At 38.2% G+C, this 24202-nt stretch overlaps 1 protein-coding gene across 4 annotated transcripts in view; it reads left to right on the top strand.

Annotated features, from left to right (window-relative positions):
• Window positions 1-3648: 3648 nt before the first annotated feature.
• The window catches only part of LOC139979122 (uncharacterized), an 83006-nt gene continuing 62452 nt past the window's right edge, over window positions 3649-24202 (top strand). The window contains exons 1-11 of one of the 4 annotated variants that reach the window (XM_071989814.1): window positions 3649-3788; window positions 4710-4795; window positions 9726-9803; window positions 11948-12092; window positions 12641-12856; window positions 14007-14140; window positions 14768-15278; window positions 15706-17118; window positions 19220-19395; window positions 22770-23025; window positions 23995-24099. In XM_071989814.1, coding sequence (XP_071845915.1) covers window positions 3755-3788; window positions 4710-4795; window positions 9726-9803; window positions 11948-12092; window positions 12641-12856; window positions 14007-14140; window positions 14768-15278; window positions 15706-17118; window positions 19220-19395; window positions 22770-23025; window positions 23995-24099 — 3154 coding nt within the window. In that variant the 5' untranslated portion in view covers window positions 3649-3754. Of the gene's footprint in view, window positions 3789-4709; window positions 4796-9725; window positions 9804-11947; window positions 12093-12640; window positions 12902-13280; window positions 13506-14006; window positions 14141-14767; window positions 15279-15705; window positions 17119-19219; window positions 19396-22769; window positions 23026-23994; window positions 24100-24202 lie in introns of those variants that run through there. The other 3 variants (XM_071989813.1, XM_071989815.1, XM_071989816.1) reach the window with 3 other exon arrangements.

Raw genomic sequence — 24202 nt, 5'->3', positions numbered from 1 at the left:
CTAGAGACCGCTGTATCGCCGCCCCACCCCCCGTTTTTGATGTCTTCAGAAAGTAATGGTAGATTCATGGGCGTATGAAGAATTTTTCTAAAAATCATAATTCTTTTTCTCTTTATCCCCGTTATTTGCTGATTGTGTGTCCTCCCATGGTCGCCGTTTTGGTCGCCGTATTGGTTGCAACTTTTAGGTCACGTTCGAAAGATGTCTATCAGTAGAATATTCAAAAAGTAGTGACCAAGCGTGGTCACGTGATTCAGAGTCATCAGATTTCCACGACAACTCCTAGCTCCCCCTCCAAATATGCTACTCAGTGTGATAGTGGTCACCCTCAGATAACTGAGACTGAATCATCTCTGACGAGCGCTTCTCAATATATTGTTCTAACTTAAAATAAGATGGTTAGAACTCTTAATAACCACCTTCGAACAATCTAGGCTATTATAATTGGGGGGGGGGGGGGGGGTTCATGCGTGACCTTTGACCCATAAGTTATGATTACAAATTACAACATATGTTTATTGATCATTGTCTAAGGTTTTAAGAAGATGTACACGGTTAGAATATTTCTATTGAACGGGTTGATTTTGTCCACATCGTATATATACGGTTTTCAATATTTTTGTGATTATTTTGAAACATTTCTTATACTATATACTGTTAAGTTCTTCTGTACAGCTTTTCTTACAAAATTGGTGCGTTGGCATACTCCGTCCACACGCCGATCGTGTGTGGATTTAGATGGTGATCAAAAATATAGCTATTGAAACTTTTTCGAATTGAATATTTTTATTGAGATTTTCGTGTTTTTTTTTTGTGTGTATTTGTTTTTCTTGAGTTCATTCTCGTCATGTCACGTCTTATTCTCATTTGGTTTCTTTTATTTTAATCGAATGAAATGATTTTTTTTTGACAGGAGAATACAAGATCTCATACCATATCAAGAGAATTAGTTGAGGGATGTAAAGTGTATTTATTATGTAGCATTGCGGTGCAGTATGGTTTCATCTTCACCGCCTCTGTCTTGAACCTCTGCCTGTACCTCGCTACACCCTTACCTTCCCCACATTAGCAGCGACGAAAGATTGTCTAGCCCATGTAGCCTACTTACAAAATATTAACTATTAGCACCCTACCCCGTATGGAGAGGCTGGGTCCCTTCCCCCTAATTAACCTTGTGGAAATTTTTCTCCTCAGTCCTTGAAGGAAATTTTTACCAATGGCGTAGGCCTACGTATTTTTTTATGCACCAAAGACCGAAGGACAAATCTTTTTATGTCGCCAGGTGCATTGTAAGCTTTTAACAACTGATTCCCAAACAGACTTCCTCAACGTTAAGGATTCTGTACATCGTCTGCGCGCAATTTCACATAATTCTTCCTACAACACAGTGTTAGTCTATATTATCTTACTATCAGTTCTTTGATATATCGCCTAGCGTAGCAATATTTTATTCCCAGCACAACAAATAAGGACGATCTTAATTGCGACAGAACTGTGGGAAACTAAAAATACTGATATAAAGTTTACTATCATTCTTCCCTTCATCCATACCCTTGAAACAAACACAACTTATAGCTAACACAGACTGGGGATTTATGTCTATAAATTGTGACTAATTTCTTGTTTTATCGCACTTTTATAGAGTTCCTTATCTGTAGTAGGCCTACTACGAAAAGAAGAATAAAATTTTAGATGCATCTTAATAATACAGCAAAATATTATCCAGACACGGTTAGTCAAGATCAACAATTTTGTAATAGCGCCGAACATAATTATCTGATTCAACCGAATACGCAGCATTTCTCGCGCAAATTAGATAAATGAAAACGAACAGTTGCCGCCATGGGCGGGATTACGGGGGGGGGCAAGAGGGGGCATTTGCCCCCCCCCCACTTTTTCCCAGACCTTAGTTTTTTTTTTGTCGTTTTTGCAGACAAATGTGCACAACCCTAATCGAAATTATTCCCCCACAACAGCTCTATAAAAATAGGCCTATTTGATTCGAATCTAAGTCGAATTTGTGATTAACATAGTAGCATGAAGCATGCAGAATAACTGGAGCTAGAGCTAGCACATGGTTCGCAGCACAGGTTACGAATCCTGGAGCTAACAAACTAGCGATTCAATTCTGCATGTGATGAATCCGCGGAATGTGCTACAGTGCTAGCTTCAGGAATTGATTTGAGATTGAGATTTGAATTGAGAAACGATTTACGAAAGCCAAATTTGCATATTGGGTATATCAATAATTAAATTCAATATACTGACATATGACACCCCCCCCCCCCCCCGTGTAATTCAACAATATGCAATGGCAATGCCGATGTAATTTCTTTACTGCTCAAAATCCTGGAATGATGCATGCAAATCGAATAATGTAAATTACAAATTGGCACTAACACAGTAACACATTAAATACATTGTTACAGTATACAGCACTCGGCAGTTTCGGTAGGGCCGATAAAATAATGTGTGGCTTTGAGTTCCGTTTTCGGATCTATTCTCGATGATGAATGAAACACTTACGTTTGGTTTTGCATAAAAGTGGGGTGGGGGTGAAGGTATGTTCAGCCCCCAATATTTGCCAAGTGCTCCAAGAAGTGGGGGCCGCGGGGAGAATTTCGAAGTGGGTGCTGAACATATTCTTGATCGGTAGAATGCACAATATACTAATAATTTTAGGGGGAAAGAACTGTCTAGATGTGATTTATTGTTACCAGAGGTGTCATATTTGCTGATCTAGGATTTCCTTTTTGCTTAAATTTCGACGCTCCTTGCCAACCGATGATGGCGCTCCGCTTAGATAGTGACGTATAACAAAAGTTGTACATCACAATCTGACCATATGTTATACTATCAATCCTCTTCAAATTTTTAAACGATAATTAACTATCTAGATACAATTGCAGACATGAGATCCATATTTCAAGGATGGGTACATGCAGTTGAGAGCACTCGGGAAGTGCCGTTTCCGGCCATCTGGAGGGTTTTTAAAGACAAAAAAATTTCTTGTACGCTCCGCGCCAACCGATGGTGGCGCTCCGCTTAGATAGTCTTGATGGCAGGTTTGCCCCCCCCCCCCCCCACTTTCACAACTCAAATCCCGCCCCTGGTTGCCGCTGTAAGAAAATCAACATTTTATGTGTACGAAGTTTAGGACTAGGGTAATTATAGCGCATTTGGTGTTATACACTACCATCCGGCCATTGCATGTGGTCCTAACCATCGGTGTCTACATAAACCTGGACCGACTACTATTACAGTTCCTTATCTGTACTACGAAACAAAATTAGTGACGGTCAACATCTTAGTAACACGGCAAAGCAGTTTCACGAAACAGCCATTTTAAACGTATTTTCGCGCGTATACGCGTAAGTTGGCTTCCTCATTGAGTTGATATACGAACGTACTGCAAGAAATCATATTGTCAAAGTCGCACGTGTGCAGAGAGGTACGCGTGCGTGTACAAGCTTCACGTATTTGTGTATAAGAAATATAGGAGACATCAATCATTGATCATATCTCCATGTTAATACTATGAAATGGCATTCATACACTTTACACGGACACGTCACACCTAAATGCGCGCACGCGTTGCATAGCGCATTCTTGTGTTTGTGATGCAACTGTCAAACTGTAGTTGTGTTCCCTCGTTCCTGCAATATCCAAACATAAAAATCAACACATTACGTTTTTCATCACTGCCAATCCTGGCTTCAATTCCACCATCGCTCGTTAACTCTGGTGGTGAAATATGGACCGGAATGCCGGAAATTTCGCTCCAAAGGGTAAGACACCTTTAAACTAATGCTATGATCTCGTATAATGTAAGGGAGAAATATTTTTATTGTCAATAACGTTTCCATAAAGATCATGCAACTGTGTTAATATTTGTCAATGCAATTTTATTAAGGAAGAGTGTAAGGCGGAGTTTGTGAAATCACACGGTAACACCTGAATTACTGTGAGTTGTGTGTCCGTTAGTGTTTGACTGTGTATGTGCGAAAATTAAACTAATAAATTACAAAGGGAACGGAATTATTTAACAGTGTACTCCCTCACCGATGTGTGTCATCTTGAGTTTAACATGACTTATATGATATTTCACTATAGACAAGGATATATATTATATATATATGATAGTCGTTTTATTACTTGCAAAGTGGCGTTTCGTGTTTTACATTCCTGCGAGGGTAAAAATTCACACTCTGGCCAATTCTGATCGCAATATATATAGACCAAAATGAGGAATCGAATTTGGATACTGTGAGATTGCTGTCAAAACTAGGAGAAGACCGGGGAGAAAAAAGGGTTGACTGTTACAGTGAATAAAGATAAATATATATAACACAAGAAAAAAATAACACATAAATAATAAATATACTTCAACGAAGTTACTTTATTCTATCTTTAGTTGATGCATGTTTGGTCTAGAAAAGATATGCAAGATTCAAAGAATGTAGAGTTCTGGCGGCGGCTCAGCCGACGCGCACATGATATGTGCCTTCAATACTAAAAACCTCAAAGGTGACTCTTTTCTTAAACGCGAAGAGCCCCACCCTCTACCACCCCCCCCCCCTCAACGCCCACTCATCCTCTTCCTTTAATTATGTTAAATTACCGTTTTCGGTTTCCCTTTTTGTATCTCAAAAGTGCCCTTTTGTTATGTAAAATTTACTTTGTTTTGTATTTTGGTTTGATCAAAACAGGAGAAATTCCGACCGAGGCTGAATTCGCGAGACTTTTGTGTGACAAGACCTTCGTGGACTACTTCAATGCCTTCCTATCTCTCCCAGTAAGTATATGATTAACTACAACTCACTGTCTTTACTCCGACATAAAAAGTATGCACATAAAAGTATGCACGATAACTTCAGACGCTAAAGCACAATTGATGTTTTATAATATAACATTTATAGTACCGATTCTTATAAGAAAAACTATTGGCATATACAGGTTTCACTTGAAAAACACGCCTCGTATGAAGTTAACGTTTCTAAACCTTCGTCGGCTGAGCCATGATATAGGCTGGATTCCGATAAATTTAGCTCAATGTATCCCATATACGTTAGAGTCTCACACACAACCCCCCCCCCCCCCGCCCACCCACCCCAGAAGAGAGAGAGAGAGAGAGAGGTGGAGAGAGAAAGAATACGTCATGTCAAATAACTCGTTTTCAATGCATTTGTTTTGGAATTTTTGCATACGTTGAAGATATTTCTGTTTCGATTTATGGAAATATATAAAATAAAGAAATGAATGGCTGACGTCATCAAATTTACCTCAAAGAAACCTTTTTGTATTTAAAATTGGCCTACTTTAGTTTACATTTGAAAACTAACATAGAGATTTAACAATGCATAGATGACGCCGGCTCCTCGGTAAAAGCATTTATGTTAACGTTAATCCAATGTTATATAAATTATAATAACTCAACCTAATTGTGTCATATTTAGCTTAATATAAACAATAAATCACCCTTTGGTGACATTCAACATCACTTTTCCTTGACAAATTACTTATGTATAATGACATATTTCATTCGAGGCCATAACTGTGTTATGTTTTCCCACTGAGATTTGTGTTGTATTGGAATATAACAGACCGCCTTAAACACACAGAGAAAACAGTTAATACTGTAAATCTTAACGTTTCTGTAGACCAGGGGCGTAGCCAGGAATTTGCCAAGGGAGGGGCGAAACTGTTGATTTGGCATTGCAAACTATCTAAGCGTAGCGCCACCATGATTGGCGCGAAGCGTACAAGAAAATTTTGGCTGAAAATGCCTCCCAGATCGCTGGAAATGGCACTTCCCAGGCCCTGTAAGTTGCATCTTAGCATTTTCTCTTTTGAAAATACTAGCGATATCATAAAAACATTAAAAAAAAATATATGCTCAAGGGGGGGGGGGCGGCTGCCCCCTTCGCCCCCCCCCCCTTGGCTACGCGCCTGCTGTAGACCAAAGTAAAAATCCAGTTGTTGGCATTTGTTGGGATTACACATATCCTCAGTTCTCACTGTAAACCCAATAGCACATGTATGCTACCGATTTATCAGATTTCTCAGCACGATCCAGTATTTACTGTGGCACAAAACTTAAAGATTGACAGTAGTTACTGTAATCTCTGTGTGAATATACCTAACAATCTGTATTATGTAGTCATTTCACTTTAATTGATGAACTTCAGGTTGTTTCAAGTGTCATTTTCCTCAAATATTGAGAAGTATTATAGAGTTATGTTTTTTTAAGGATTTATAACATATCAAAATTAATTCTGTGCATAAAGCCATCGCTTAGACATGTTGCATACTGTCTAAAACAGTAATCCAGCTTGACTAACTGAAAGCAGGCATCATCAAATTGTGTCTAGACGTCCGTAGATCCATTCGATCACATTTTGCTCTTCATATTTGAGTGAATTAGTAATTTATATTCTATAGAAGTAAACAATTCCTATACAAAACGGTAAGAATGATGCATCATGGATGTGTTCATAACCAATATGCCGAAAATCCCGCGTGGGTTGCTTAAACATGTTTGAATGAAATTTAAAACCCTCAAGTCTTGAGATTTGATATGTAAATCGAGGAAAAAAGCTTTATATGGATTGAAAGGAATCTTGGTGTTACCATGGAGTCTCTTCTAACTCCATGGTGTTACTTATTTTACTACGAGCAGAACCACGAGATGTTTATATTGTATAGTTGTGGGAAGTTACAGGCAAGATATTAACGATAAGAGGAGTTTGTCTAGAGAAATATTAAGTAACAGAGGTCCCACAGGTCTGTTTTCTGTAGGACATATGAGCAAGGGCGTAGGAACCGGGGGGGGGGGGGGCTGGGGGCGCCAGCCCCCCCCAGTGAAAAATGTGGAGGGGCGGAAGTATCATTCCGCCCCCCCCGCTTCGCAAGTCAGAAAACCCCTTTTTCATTTCCAAATGAGAAAAAAAATCTCATTTGGAGCACCAAATTGCATCTATAGGCCTGGTGAAAATACAAAATTAAGTTTACAAAATGGAGTGGGTGTTGAAGTGTGCTATATTGCACCAAATTGCATCTGAGGCTATCTGGAAATGCAAAAAAATCCAAAGGGGAGGGGGACACCCCCTCCCCTTAGACCCCTCCCCCAGGCCGGCCATCAGTCTTCAGCCCCCCCACTCAAAAGTAACTTCCTACGCCACTGCATATGAGAATGTGTTTTCTTTTCGTTATTTTCACAAAAATGATGGATTCCAGTGAGACAGTGATCAACTGACCGATGGCAGCAATTCTTCCTCCAAGCTATATTTCGCGCTGTATCAGTCTGATCAAGGGGGGGGGGGGGGTGTTCTGAATGACAATAATTTTGCCTGGTCTGTTCAATCCATATATTTATGGAGACACCAAACCCTATATTCCATATCGATCTGTGCGATAGAGGTAAATGTCAAGAACAACCGCCTTAAGCAGATCAAGAAAATTTTGATTTTCTTTGGGAGATTCCACAGGCTGCAAATGTCTCTTTATACGCAAGGCTACAGACTTGATCAAGTTTAAATTATGACATCCCTCGAGCCGCAATTGCTGGCTTTATTTCTTTTCCTTAATGTTTTTCCTTTATTTATTACAATAAAGTTTATATTGCAGGAATTGAGATGGGTTTTGATGGGAAAAGCTGAATCTATATTGAATTTTTAACCATGAATACTCATCTTTGGTATTGGTTTGAAATCAACAATAGTATCATTCCATTTGAAACTATGATGAACAGAAGATGCAATGAGAAAGTAAACGGTTACAGATCCTAACTATGGTACGATACAAAATGACAGCTCTCAGACAAAGACTTTTAAAGTAGAGTATCTCCCAACCGGAACAAGGTTTTTCTCAGCTGCTTGGGGGAGATGTTCTCTGTCATCTGATCTCTGTCATATAGGCCAAAGATGATGGTTGTGTTTGTGTCCCTTGCTCACTTTTGAAAACGCCTGAGGGGAGGGGGCGGGGTGGGAGGAGGGGCCAGGATCTTGGTTTCCCACAAGGAGGTACTTGTATTACGAGTATAACAGAATGTGTACGACTTAGTACGAGTAAGAGTACGATTACGGACTCACTACAAGTCTGTAGGGAGGTAGCCCAATCATCACCATCATCACCACCATCAACATCAGCACTATCATCATCATCATCATTATATTATCATCATCATCATCATCATCATCATCATCATCATCATCATCATCACAATCATCATCACAATCATCATCATCATCTTACAGATGTTCAACTATAACGGTGTGGAATAATTTCAAGATGCTGACATGTTTTCAAGAAGTAATGCGGACAAATATTACAACACCGGAACACCCCTTTAACTGTAACAACGTAACCACTCACGTCTCCAGAATTTCTGGAAAACTTGCTTCTGTTCTACCGTGATAAGAAGTGGTACTATAGTCTCCCGGTGTCGCGTGTGACTATAGTAAAGTTACTGATGTTATAACACGCAATCACAAGGATGATCTAATGCAGCGAAACCATAATGCGGCATCTAAATCTGCTGTTATGCTATACCCTTCGGCTAAATAGAACAATAAAGACAAAGTTATAGGAACATCAAGACCTTAATTTTATTTTTTTATAAAGTACGTTTTCTTTTAAGAAAATGACAGAAAAGAAGAAGACAAAGAAGAAAAAAATGTATATACTAAGAACAGGGGCTACCGGAATTATTAGGAAATGTCGAAGACCTCTGCATCTTTGACATTTTCTGATTATTATTATTATTTTGTATCTGTGATTAATGCTGATATATATGCATTCATTAACATTCATTATTCAAGCCGATTTTAGTTTTTGCATTTGATGAAAACAAATAAACAGAAAGATGTGCAAAGTTTCGTCGATAGCATGTTTCCTTTTGAATATTAAAGTTTTGGGTCGAGGGAAGAGTTATGAATTATTTATATTTCCTTGCTTCGGGCCGGAAAGGAGATTTGAGGAGGCTTGAATTTGATTGAACAAAAAAAAAAAGGTCTAAGAGGGTTTTTGATACACTTTTACTAAATCGTTACAGTTTTATGACTTTCATATCTATCTCATAAAGAATGCTAGAAAGAAAATGAAACATGCACAATGTAGCGCATCAACTCAATGACAATGTTTTATAGAATAGGTATAGAAGAAGAAATCGGGGCGCAAACGCTGACAAATGGTATTTCTCATCGGATGGCAACCAAATGGTGTCCCTCATCTCAAAGCGGATGTACTGTCACTATAGTCCCCCGCGATTGAAGGGTGGCGTTTCCTTTAGGCCTACTTGATGAAAGCGAGAAGAAAGTGTGAATTGAGAGCATCCGAATTTTTCGAAATTTCAACATATTTTATTGTCAGTTCGGTCTCAATATATTCATTCATTCATTCATTCATTCATTCATTTATTCCCCATTCTTTTTTTACTTTTTTTTTGTGCGTGTTTCGTATTAACTAATCTACAGCTATATTGGCGCCATCATTATATCCCACGTGACAAACTGTAGCGTGAAATTGTTCTGCGGGTGTTATAAATATTTAAGTTTTCATTGAGCATTTTTTCTTCTTTTCCTTGTTGTTCTTTTGTGAGTGCATGCTTCTCATTAACTGATCTTTCGGTTTTGGCGCCGTCATAATTATATCCTACACGACATAACTGCAGGTGTCAAATGTTCGGCGGTGGCATATAACATATGTTTGTGTTTTTTACATCAAAGGTGTTTCCCCAGCGATTGTTGTACAGGTTCGCCTCACAACATCTCGAATTGGATCCACCCTTACAGAGAACGCGTTATGTAAGTACTAAGCTGTCTTACAATGTAATGATCAGTTGACAGTTATAGCATCGCTCTGAGTGAGTGGGGGTGAGGATTGGGGGGGGGGGGGTGGGTGGGGATGACTAGGACTGAGGTGAGCATCCCAGGGTCTGTGTATACGAGAAGTGTAGGTGGAAAGTGACTTTTACCCTTAGATGGAAGATACCTTTCTTGTATGCTTCAAGTTAAAAGCTGATGAGAATTGTTCATAAAGTACTCGGTTTAATACGGTAAAATATTATTATTATTTTTTATAATGTTTCGTCCATTTGACTGACTTTGTGCAACCGCTAACCTTCGATTGCATTCTTTTATCAGTTTTCCTTAAATGTTCTTTCGGTACTCCGACACATAAAATATGTCTTAAAGTTTTCAGGAAGAAAAAAACACCCGTTAGTTAGTCATTTATGACGGTTTTGAGCGACGCAGTTAGGAGAAAGATGAATTTTCAAATGAATTCGGCTCCGATCTCCATTAACTGTCACAACGTGACAGCAAATCGAAAATATAAACGAGTGGCTTTCGTTTCAATGGATTTGATTTAATTTTGATTAATTGAAAATTAATTCAATAGTTAAACGAAAATGGTATTATACAGACTTAGTTAAAAGGGATATTCCGGTCGTAGGCAATGCGATGCTGATATGGAAAATGAATAATATGCTACAATGTTAGTTGGAAACCCAATCTCAACTTTCTTGCCCCTTACTCAAGTGTGGTTGGTAGAAGTTTTGGCTACTTTAACTCTCGATTCTTACCTGGCCTATATCATAGTACGTTACTTATGATGGTATAATGGCGAATATTCTTCAAAGCTGTATATTTTTGCCATTTTTAATATTCTTGTTGATTTATCCTTGAAACCTAATACATTTTGAATATTTGCTTAGCTGTCAAGGTTCTCTGAACTGGGATATTGTATAAACTATGTACCTATAGAAATGGAAAATAAAAATATTATTTTCCTCTTCGAAACTTGAGTTAAAATATATAACTATTAAGAAAATAGCAAAGAGCTATTCAGCTGAAAACCTGAACGCCGTCTGTTGCACACTGTCAGGTAATAAATATCAGTAAAGCCTATATAGACCAGGAATAATTTCAGCTTGTAAACGACTTAAACATCAGCATGCCGATATTAGAATCAATATGATATGATCTACTATCATGCATATATGGATCATAAATGATATCAATATGTTACATCTCAATATCAGTGTGCATCTAGGAAATTTAGATGTCTTCGATGTTTTTGCGCTATATAAAAGCCGAATTATTATTATTACTATTATTATTATTAAGAATAAGATTAAAACTACCACTGTGAAACAGCGCTCCGTGCTCGTTAACTCTATACAGGGGGGACGATCAATACCGGCAAAACGTGTAGTTTAACAACTTCGCCAATCACAGCTGGAGGGGGAGGTTTAAGGATTAAGATTTATGGACTGTCTTCGATTACATCCTATAGCATATTCTTATCAATATACACATCAATGCACACATCAAGTTAAGCAAATTTATTGAGTTCCGTTGCTACACAATAATGACACATGCGTGTACGTTCAAACATAGGAGATGGAATTCGGATTTTTCAATAGTAGAAGCCAAAAAATATGAAATAAAACTAAGACTGTATGCCTCGTCTGTATGGATAAGTGGGAGGTGCAAAGTGGTCTAGTGCGGCATCGTGTCTAATTTACTTAATTAAAAATCATTTTAAGGAAGACGAATTTGATGTTTCGGTTATATTTGTGAGAAGGATACATCTCACTTGTGAAGTCATGTGTATATTGCTGCATGTCCCGGTATACCGGAATATATATTAAGCAATCTAAGTTGACATCTTTCGACCCCTCAAGTCATATCTGCGGTGCTGTAGCTTATGCTAACATGAGCTGAATAAACACACAAATCTACATAGGGCCATGTAGGTGCAATACATAATGTTATCGCTGCATCTTTCTAAATTCAAACCGTGCAAAACTGGTGACAAATCTTTCAATAACAGAGGGTGTAGCTGGTTAATGGCTGAATTTTACAGATTTTACACTAAAACAAACACTGTTCGGTTTGGTCAATTTTAATAAACGATAATTTACGTTTTATTCATCTTCCTGCAGAGATTGGATAGAGTGAAGTTAATGAGATGGGTCAGAACGCACAGAGCGGTGTATTTCTTTAAGAGCGACCTCTATTTAGAGTATGTCCTATGTAAGCAATTGGAGAAATCAAAGCTTACGTTCATGTACGAGCCACAAAAGACAAGTAAGAACCTTTTTTTTTAACTCATATATTTCTGTAACGTTGAGGTATCGTGCGGTGTGGAGAGGTTTGGAGAGGTATCGTGCGAAGTTAAAAAGAGATGTAAAGTTGATGTAGGACAAATACAGACCTAGTCGTTTTAACGTTTGAATTTTTATAATCACCAGAAACTTGCATGTATATAATTAGATTATAGAGAATTACATACCACAACCTAATCGAAAAGGATGCTTAGCTGTACGCTCCAGATAGTAGCCTAAATATCCGTAAAAGGATAAACAAAAATGCCACGAAAAGAAAGGTGGAACAATAAAGGGAATATTCAGGGAATAACAGAGACACAACAGTGAGATATAACATTGACTAGCGTTATATATCTGGACAGCGTCAACAAATCAAGGACAACCCTCCTTCCCATGCCTCCTTGAATAAAAGTGATATCACATATAGCTTTCTTAAAATTTCTCTTTTTTTTTAAATTTCCATTGTTATTTGACCGTACAATAAATCATTGGGTAGACATCATATATCTAACCCTGTCATTTCATTAGGTGCGAAGGATAAAATTATCGATCGTCAATTAATGTCCAGATGGCTTGGTCGAATTTCTGGAATGAGGCGTTTTCGTCGTTTTATGTCTAAGACCGCTGGTCATCGATCTTTGCAATTTTGGATGGATGCGGAACGGTTAAAGAGGCAGAGTGGAGTCAAGGATGAAGATTGGTCAAGTCAACTCAGGGATATGGAAGCTAAATATATCATTAATGGTAACATCATGGAGTTGCCCTCAGCGTTCAAAGATCAGAATTTAGGTACATAAATACATATGTGGAGTGTTAGCTCAGTGGTTAACGCCGGTGAATTCCAATCACAAGATCCCCGGTACGAGTCACTCCCAGATTAATGTATGTCGTCCAGTTACAGAGTTGTTGACAATGGACAATTCATAATCATGGACGCTAAATATGAATCTAGGAGACTGACTTCGGTCAGCTTGCGGCTTTGATAAGCCAATGTGTCATCCATTTATGATTATTTAACATTATAAATAGCTCTGTTTCATGTGATGATCTTGATGTAAAATAACAAACATGTTTTACTGATTTACTCATATTTTGTAGTCATGAATATTCTAGATTTAGCCTTGTTATTGATGGAATGCACAAAGAACAACACAACGCCGACTAAATGAGGATCCCATACTGTTGTGAAGTCTATAAGTAAGGATAGGAAAGCTGCTTATGTCCTAGGGATAGCTTAAGAGGATTACAAAGCTGGGATTACTTTGTACGTAAAGACTTGCTAATAGGATTAAAGGATAGAACTAGAGATGAGGAGAGGGGTTACGGGCAGTTGGACTGTGGCTTTTGTGAGGTGAGGAGCCAAGGTATTAGGAGACGAGAAAAGGAGAGAAGCGTAAGGGAGTGTGGGAAGATAGCGAGGATAGTGTTGCAAGGAAGCAGAGGTTGTTTAAGGAGAATTGATGTTAGTGAATTGTGAAAGGAAGCAGTGGAGTTATGTGGAGCTATGTGGAGTTTGAAAAATAAAGGAAGAAAAGCAACGAATGACACTGTCTTGAACTTATTACCCCACACTACGTAACATGGTGGCAACGGCTTAAAAGAAGAAATACCTCGGTGTTTGCCCACTACCATTGTGATAAATCCGCTACCAGCAAAAAGTCAATGAGACTCAAAGATATATATATATATATCGATCGTTTACTAATGTGTTAGTCATGCAGACGATTGTTTATTCAAAAGAAATTATGTAACACAGGAATCTTGGGCGAAATGGATGGATGGTCATCAATAGGTTTACAATTATGCATTCAAATTACCAATAAATATCAAATTACCAATAAAGATAACAAACCACACCTCACCGCTCCTTTCTTTCTTCCCTCCTTCTTTACAGCATTACCTCAAAACAGCACGGGAGATCTGACATCAAAAGCTGAGGTTGAAGAGAGCGCCAACACATCTGATAGCGAACGTTTATTACTCGACAAACTATTAATTGCCCAAGGTTTCCTCTTACGTCAAATGCAAGTAAGTGTTGCCTGCTTAAAACTGCTTGAAACTGCTTGAGTGAGGTGAGAGTCAGAGCTTGGTGACCTTTTGATAGCTGGAACGCATCGCCCAGAACTTGAACGTTTAAAGAATTCCGAGAAGGCTCTTATAAGGGTGTAGGCTACAGGAAATAATGTCTAATAAAGAAAAATATAACGTTTATATCAGTTTTGCGTTGTTATGACTGTCTCATTAAATATCAATTCTTAAAGTACCTCATCAACAATATAATACCCAAATCATAACTTTTTTTCTGAATCCGAACATTGTAATACACATATTAAGTTTCTTCAAGTGTACCGTACTTTGATATGTAAAGGGTGATCTTCAAATGTTACATTATGAACTGCGATTTAATACATATTTGTTTACATTTTTAATACCATCTTCAATAACTACGTAAACCTTAAGCACATTACATCTGCTCGTCCGATTAAACATCCTATAGCTAAATATATATGAGTACTTTTAAACACGCTACAAAATGGCTTTTGTTCAAGTTGCCAAAATTGACATCAGCGTGTATGATAGTTTTACTCGGCTGACTTTTTATTCATCTCATTCACGACAAATATATTTTTACTCTTTCCTTTCTTAAAATCCCAGAATTATTGGATACCGAGGTTTCTCATCCACTGTAAACTCCGTTTCAACAAAAAGTCAGGCCGCACCGCCCTTAAAGTATATCGACCTAACTTTTACATTGTGGAAGTACAAAGCCTCACAGATATAAACTTGTCAAGTGAAGATGATCAACCAGCCAACAGCAGTAATCGCTCTTCAACTACCAAAAACATAACCATGAAACGACAGCGGTTTTCAAACCTGCTATCTATGTTCAGTTCGAATACAGCTAGGCACTCCGAGATATCTGCTCTCATTAACTTGGAAGATACTGGTGAAACGACGATGCCGAAAGATGTCGAAAACCAACCTCACGATTCCTATTTGGACCACAGAGAATGGCTCGCAGAGGAGTTTCCGTTGCCCGATATATCAGAAGAAAGTTTGATTAGCTCGAGTAGAAACAGTAGCGCCAAAATTCAACGCGAGCTTAGCCCTCTACCCATTGAATACCCGCCGTTGACACCTTCACCCGAGGTGGTTTTTGAAAAGGGTAGGTCGAAAATGCTTTACTTAAGATTAAAGATGGTAAGAAGAGACTTATTACATGTAATTGGAACTAAATTCGTCCGTAGAGTTAGACAATAACCGTCATCCAGTCAACTGATTTGTTTTCTGTTTGTGCGTGGGGGTGGGGGGGGGGTTAGTCAGTTTCGATGGAGGGGGGGTCAAGGAATCATAATCATTTTTCGTTGCACTGGATTTTGTAGATCATTCGTTGCACACATTTTACTTCGAGTACATTTAAAAGTTATTCGGTCTTCACGCACAGTCTTAGTGGATTTTGACATAATTTCACTGTCCAAGCATTGCTCCAAATATTTCATCAATAGAATCGCCCACTTTCGACTTTCGTTTCCATAGCGATAACCTGAAAGTAAGTAAATTTGATTATTCATGAGTATTTTTCTATATTCCAGTTCCCTTACTAGATGCTATTCCGATGTCTATCAGTCGAAGAGAGATAACCCAGAAGAACAAATCTTTGGTCAAGTTAAAGCAGAGTCTCTTATCTGTTATGTCTAATGATACAATGACTAACGTGAAAAGTTCAGACCCACAACCCATTGCGGATAGAAACCATGAGTTATCAGAGAGCGATGTCATCATCGAGAAAGAGGAGGAGTCTTCTGAAAATGTATCCTCACCAGTTGTGGACACGCTACAAGAGAAAGCTATTTCTCCTTTAGAAGAGGAAACCTCGACAACAAGATACCCTTCTGCGACTCCTTACGGACGTTCAAGCACCGGAACTCCGAGTTCTTTAACCATAACGTCGACTTCAAATCAATCAATCCAGACGCCATCGAGGAGAAGAATGACTGTCTCATCCCCATCTCATCATGCGGCATCATCGAGTAGCATAGGATCATCTACTCGCATGGCAAATAGTGGGACGCCGAAGAAAGCCAGCAAACCACCTGCCAGGAGAAATAGATCGATGTCGATTAGTTTCCGACTGGCTGATTTCTCATTTATGGCGGACAGCGATCATGACGAATCTAAGAAGGAACAAAATACTCAAGGTTCCACACTAGTTTTACCAAAGCTAGATATCGCAGCTCTTCAAGAAGCAAGATCAAAAGCAGTGGAAAGAAAGAAAATGGAAGACCGCCAGAGGATGGTTGAGATGATCAAGAAAAAGAAGAAACAGAAAAAAGGCAGTTCTCGGGCAACAGATGATAAAAGTTCTAAGGAAAAGAAGAGAGGGAGAAGAGGCAAGGAGATAAATGCTAAACAGACTCGATTATCAAAAGACAAAAACGAGCAAATAGCCAAACTTACCATGAGAAACTTAGAAAAGTTTAATGTTCAAAACAATGTAAATCCTCGTGCATTCTTGAGGCGACGTTTAATTTCGGATGGAGAGTATGGAAGATATCGCCGTGCGTCGGATCAATCGTCGTTGGGTACTTCCCAGTCTGAGAATAGAAACATTGCTCTCAAAGATCTCAAGTCTACGGAAACCTTGACAGCATATCCCGAGAGTCGCTCATCCATGACAAATTTACCCTCTCTTTACAACGTTTCTGCTAGGGCAATTACATTCGAAGAGCTTGATAGTGACTATGGGAGAGTCAGGGAGCGTGATGATGATGATGAAAGTTCTCAACAAATTCGTGGAGCTATATTGTCAGATCGAGTTGCTGGAAAACCATGGGAGACATTTTTGAAAAAAATAGGGAAGTACGAGGCGCTGAATCATCTGATGTTTTGGCAAATGACGCAAGAGTTACTCGTTCATTTTAAATCAGACAAGAGCGACAGATCACCGGGCATCGTTAAACAACTACTGGTGCAGCGTATGACAGCCCTTTATCTGGTTCCATCAGGTACAGTTTTTCAACCTACATCTCGCATATGGTTTGTAACTTTAAAATCGGTGTTGAAGAATTTTCCCCACTGTTTAGGTTGTACCGCTTATACATGTTGTATTTATTTACTGTACACAGTAGGAAGATTTTGTAACATTCTGTCTACCAGGGGGCGGAGAGCGGAGGCCCCCACCCTCCCCTACTCCCAAAAAATGTTGCTTTTTTTGGGATACTTCCATCATCAGCAGCCCAAATAATGTCATCGTGATAATTGAGATGTGAATGTTTTTTTAAATTTTACTTTATCTATATGTTAAGCATTAATTCCCAGATGAAAAAAATCTTGTTCAAGAAGGTTCCATTTTGATGACATTCAAAATAATGTCTAAGTTGAAGTCTTGTAATAAGCTAAGGCCTTGTCACATGGCTATGCAAAATTTAACCCCCTGATCATTGGTAACATGTCACACCCACCCCGTGTCACATCTACACACATATTACATCGACAGTTATTAAAGCAATCACTTCATATGTATCAGATTTCAAGGATTAAAGAACAGGATATTTATAGTTTAGGTATGATTTAACAAGTAAACTAGGATACACTCAATCAAAGATATCTCGAGTTATGGACAAGATATTTAGATGGCGACTCAAACTGCCAATGACAGGGTTCATCTTTAGCACTGTGAATTATTGTAGTGTGTGCGCGCTGCAATATTGGCATTACTAACCAAGTGAACAATATCTACATGACTGGACGTTGAAACTTAAAGTTTCATATAGTCTCTGTACATTTGCAGTTTCGGAAGTTAGCTCTGTAGCCAACTTATTCTGTGCCTGTCACGGCGCTCACAAGCGCACTCACTTTGTAGCTACCTACATGACTATACTCCCTTGAGTGTTGTCCGCCCAAAAATTAACACCATGAACAACCGAAAAGTTCTTCCTAATACTGCAAGCACTTCACGCACACTACAATACTGCGTATTTACAGGCAAATACAGTTCTATTTGGCACTCCGTATTTAACCCTAGTGCCAGGATGCTCAGGAGGCCAAGCAACTCCCTGGAACTTACATGGGAACTTCATCCCGAAGAAAAGTGCCCTAACTGTAAAGATTACTTCTCTTCTAGCATATTTGTGTGTATACATGTGGATGGGGTGGATGGTGCAAGGGAAGGGGGGCAGGTTGGCATGCGTGGCGGGTTCTCTGGGGATTTGGTTCTGAATTCCGTAGTGAATTCGACACTTTGGTCTTGATCGAGATACAATGCAATACTCTTTTCGCTCCAAATTAAACATTCGTTTTGAGAGACATCAATAAATTTCTTCCTACATATCATAAAGAATGTCGATCAATCTTCCTGACGATGACAGCATATATTCTATAGCATGGATACATTTCCCTTTTTATTTATTACTGTGGGTTGCTATTACAGTTGTTGTGTTTTTGAGATACTGACAATATGTAGGCGTTTAGTAGCTTGCATATGGAACAAATAAAACACAGAATCCAAAAGCTGTTTTAGTCGCCCAGAAAAGTCGACCAACTTTTGGTTGTTGTTAAAATGACATCATTTAAAACTCAACTGAGAGAAGAATTTGGAAGCACATGCTCAAAACAAGAGTAACTTGAAGCATAGTATTCAATTAACATCTCCCTGTTTCATACATTCATTCATTGGATCAATCATTCAATCAATCATTGATTGCTTCATTCGATCAATCATTGATTACTTCATTCGTACATCAATCATTAAATCATCTTTTCATTATTTCATGGATTCATACATTCATGCATACATTCAGACATTCATCTATCAATCCATTTCTTCATTAAGTAATTCATTCATTCATGCCAGTTGGGGTTTCTCGCTAGTTGCGTTTGCATTACCTCACGAATAATTTGTTACGGAAAAGCATAGCTATTCTAATTTCTTCTGATAATATAATTGCGGTTAGTTCTTCGTTTTTCTCTATTCTAAATTTCTTGACGAGAGAGTATATTGATAAATAGAACATTATTTCAAAAATAAGTCCGGAGTTTCCTGCTGCCAAGAAACGTTCTTAATGTTTGTCAGTTTGTTATCTTTCTTTCTTTCTTGATTTCTTTCAGGGAAGCGATACGTGAGTATAGGGAAGCATTTATCATCTGAATTACGTCATTGTCTTGAAACTGGATCGAATATTCCTGAGATTCTACTTCGGGTTCAAAAAATGGCAGTTGAGACACTCTCCGCAAGTTGGAAAACATTTCAGAAACACGACACGGATGAATTTTTAATGAGAACGGTAAAAGAGGTTATCTATCTTTATCTGAAATGATGCAAATGACTAAACATTGATGTAAGCTATGTTTAAAGGCATTGAAGACTCGCCCCAAACCGCGTTCCGCCGTCTGAAAAAGTTAACTTTCCGTTGCTTGCAAGTGAAGCCTTTTTCTTGTCGCTATAAAATGCAGACAGTAATGAAACGTGATACCTTGTTATCTGTTATCTGGACCTGAGATGTCCATCGCTGTTATGTACACTGTGTTGTGTGTATTGACCGTAGCTACATGTACTGACTATACACTAGTGTCTTATTACCGACGGTAGCAAGCTGTGTGTGTATTTTTCTGGGATCGATGGTGGTGTCTACAACTTCTGTTACACCTCATTCGAAACTAGGTCAGATTACCGACATCAGACGTTTCTTTGTGCGCTAGTCTTCACTCCCTTTAAGAACATGTGTTTCATGCATCTAAGACGAATGATCGTAAATCTCCATACCTGTAGCCTTATTCCGTTGAAGATTTGTCTTCATACTGTTCACGGTGGTGCCATATTCGACTATAAAAAAAAACGCTAAAGCTTACCTGTTAGGTACCTGTTGTTAGGACTGTTCCGGTCCCCTGCCTTGCCCATTGTATTGTTTTAGGATTGTTTGTACATGTCTTCATAATTTTATACTTTGATATATTTATGTATACTACTGTTTACTGCTTTATGAGAGTATCCAATTTGCCTTTTGTGGGATTTAATACAATTCTTATACATGGAAATATGATACTGTGTGGTAATAAGACGCGGTAAATGTGTTAATAAAAAGACACGTTTTTGAAACCTGATTTAAGCGATCAACATAAAATTATACGGTAGCATTTCATCGAGAGGGAGTAGAGTCGGCTGTTATTTAACCTGTACTGTGCATTTTCTTAGTACTTGGCTCTCAAAATTTTATTCTACCATGTTAAATATGAAACACTTTTTTTCAAAAAGTATATCCTTCAACTAGGAAGCCTGGTTACTTTAGTAAGGCTTGGTTCCTTTGCTCGGGTATTTTTTCAGAAAATTTTAACGGCGAGCAGGTGAAAATGCAACAAAAACTAGCCAGGATGAATTAACATCTAAATTATCTTGGGGTGGGGGGGAGTGTTACTTAAAACCCAAGGTTTCAAGTTTTTGGCTGTTGATAGTGGTGTGGTGTTGCATGATTACGTTACCATGTGTGGGTATATACATTAGGCTAAGCATAATGCTATGTAGTCTTATCTACTCTATAACCTGTGCTTGTATCATTTGTCCTATAGTGAATATTATATTCTCTTTTGCTTTTATTTCAAATGATTTTTTTCATATTAAATCTGTAAAATGCCCTTTCTATGCATTCTGTTACAATATCGAACTTTGAAAGATATATCCAAGGTAGATGAATTTATCACCTCCCCCCCCGCACCCCTCCCTCTACCCTTAAAAATTAAAAAGAGGTACAGGAAGACACGATTCACCTTGTTGTCGAGATTTTCCATCTTGCCCAAAGTTCCTTCAATAGTAATTAGTTCTGTGTACAATTCAATTATTGTTTAAACCAATCAGGTCCTCCTAAACAAGTGTCTAGATTTAATAGTTTCCTTACACAAGGGGAACTGAGGGGTTATTGTTCCACTTCGAAGTGTATCAATTACATTAGGAGAAATAAGACCAGAACGCGTCATAATCTATTTAGTTTCTAAGGACACAGATCTTTGACAGCTCATATATATGCAATGTTTTTTGTCTGTTCACACAATTATCGAGCCCAATTTGGATACAATTGGAGAATATCAATATTCATATTCCTCGTAGTGTAATTTCATATTTTTGTTCTAGTTTCATATCTTGTTCTAAGAATCTTGAAACAAAAATCCATAGGTCAATGAATGTCCTATTTCTTAAAATAGTTCGCTGGGCACTAATCGACTCTTCGAGCCAAGACTCAACGCGACTGTCGTTTTACTTGTAAAAAAAAAAACGTGGAAATTTGAGACGTGTGCATGAGCTTAAGACAATGACAGAACTAGGCGTTTGTCAGTTTAAGTAGCGTCTGATTCAGTCAGGTATCTTGAAAATGTAGCTTTTTCTGGACTGGCAGTCGAGAAAGTGTTCTGAAGTTCAATTTACTAGTTTCCCTTGCCTAACTATGAACCAGAATTTCGCAGCCAAAAAAAAAAGGTGGACAGTTTAATCAATAACGTAAAATGGGTTAGAATAGCAAACCAAAGCATGTTATAACGACATCCGTATTGATTTGAACTTTCATTGATGACGTCAGTGCATTCGAAGCGTTGTCATACATAAACATTTGGAAGAAGCCATTTGTTTCTGAACTAAATATTAAAACTTTTAAATAATTAAAATGCAAAAAAAAAAAAAGATTTATATTTGAAAAAAAATTGAACGAGTTTGTGATGAAAATTACACTACATTGACATCTACAAGAAATTCATATAGATTACATCCTCCAATTGTTTATTAGGCTAAAATTCAAACAATGATCGCTTATTAGATTATAAGAACCCACCCCTCCGCCACCAACCCCCCCCCCAGCTACACCCCAGCTACCTACCTATACCTAACTAGAATCCTTATATAAAGTCACATCGACGTTTCTATCTGTTGCCATTTTAAGACTGGCTGTGAAAATTGGTCTATTACTCTTGTTAACAAAACTAATGAATTGAATTGCTGTAAAAGTATCATTGAACATGGAGTCCCAATTACTCTCGAGTCTAACTTCTGGGAATCAATCAAAACAAGAGTTTACAAAAGATAACCTACCTTTGTAGGAATTGGAATAGATAAAAACTGTAAGATTTTGTTTATTCTGGTCATCCATTAACCGATTTCACAGACTTCTGATCAGCATACTGAATACCCAAGAGATTTAAGTATTCTGATGCTGTGCAGGAGAGACCCCCCACCCCCCCCCTCCCCGCCCTCTACTCCCAACACCCTCGGCATATATACCGAGTATACCCTGGAGAAGTAAGTACGTGATCAATACTAACATCTATGTGACGTAAAGACTCATTGCTCCATTTCGTCTTACCAATTTTACCTCGTAGATTGGAAGATAAAATTGCAATTAAATGTACTAAATCAGCAGCAAACACTACGTTAAAGACTTTATAGGAACGCTGCGGGCCATGATTTAGAAGGGAAAAAACGAAATAGTTTATGTAGGCATTTCCTTTTGGAATTTTGTGTGCTGAATTTCTGGGTTAGGTCAACCAGAGCTTTATATCACTGGATCTCAATGATATACATACTGTATAAATTAAATCAAGTGCTTGAAAGGTGACAATATAAGTAAAGACAAAAATAAAAATTATCGAAAAACTTTTCTTTTCGTCGGTATTTCCATAGGCTTACCGAAAAAATTTTGCTCGCTCAACTCTACCAAGAGGCAGCATTTTAAATGCATCATCGGAGAATGTTTTGGATAAAGACAGCCAATTAAGTCTGGTCTCTCAAGAAACTTCTAACCATATGCTGAAAATGTTAAAGAACGTAAGAGGAAAGACAGACAAAGGACGGGAAGTTGATACCTCTGACCGACTTACAGTAGCACCCCATCGTATGTGGAAAGCCTTTCAACTAACAGAAGGAATTCTATACTCGTGTATGTATGCTATGGACTGTTTGTATGTTAAATAAATAAATGGTTATATATATATATATATATATATATATATATATATATATATATATATATATATATATATATATATATATCGAGAACCGGCTTTAGGAATCACAAATGATTTCGATATATATATATATATATATATATATGTATAACCATTTATTTATTTATTCATTCATTTATTTATTCATTCATTCATTCAATCATTCATTCATTCATTCATAATCAGTGTAGTATGTCACATTCAGCGTTACAGTAACATTCAATCAACACGTCGACCGTGGTCATTTGTAGGTCCTACTTAAGTATGTTATGAACGAGAGCATATACACTGTTCTCCTCCTCACAATTCACCTAAACCCTGGGAGATTAACCTGTTCTTTGTGGCTTTATTCTCTTCTTCCCGTCCTCTTTGCCCATTTTGTGAGGCCTGTAAGTAGATCTGAATGTTTTCACTTCATCGGCTTCTTTGTCCTTACGGGACTTAATCGTATATAGGCCTATATTACTGTTTCTGCTTGTCTCTACTCGTTGACCAACATCTCAAAGTCAGGGGCGTCGGAGCCGGTACGGCAGGTCCGTCGAACGCCGGACCAATATTCACGGCGCAAAAAAAAAAAAAAGGTATATTTTTCAATAATTTTCAATAATGATGATGGCAAGTAGGCTAAATGTAAGTACTCTGGCATGGCAGGGGTCTTGTTTTCAAGTTCGGGAAGTGCCATTTCCTGCAATCTGGGAGGCATTTTTTTCAAAATTTTCTCCATTACGCTATACGCGCCAACCATGGTGGCGCGTAGCGTAGTTTGACTTACCAAAGCCCCCCCCCCCCCCCCGATAATAACGATAGATGGCCACACTCTGATCTGCCGTACCAATCCCAAATAGTTTCCGACGCCCCTGAAAGTCACCCTCTCGTTCTATATTTTCTATGCACTCAAACAGCTCGTGATGATGAGGATGATGACCTGAGCGATCCAAGTGACCCGGAAGTAGATAGTGAAGACGAAGGTAGCCTCCGGCGACCGAAAATGGCCGTTTACAAAGAAAGTGAGTAAAGTTGAGCTACTGACGAAGGGAGAAAGTGATCGATTACTCAAAATAATCACCATTGACGCACTTTCGGAAACAAGTTTGTCCTCAAGCATTAAAA

The sequence above is a fragment of the Apostichopus japonicus genome, chromosome 13 (genome assembly GCF_037975245.1).
Source record: "Apostichopus japonicus isolate 1M-3 chromosome 13, ASM3797524v1, whole genome shotgun sequence".
NCBI lineage: Eukaryota > Metazoa > Echinodermata > Holothuroidea > Aspidochirotida > Stichopodidae > Apostichopus > Apostichopus japonicus.
The sequence above is the reverse complement of the archived record's forward strand: the minus strand, read 5'-3'. Positions and strand labels throughout refer to the sequence as shown.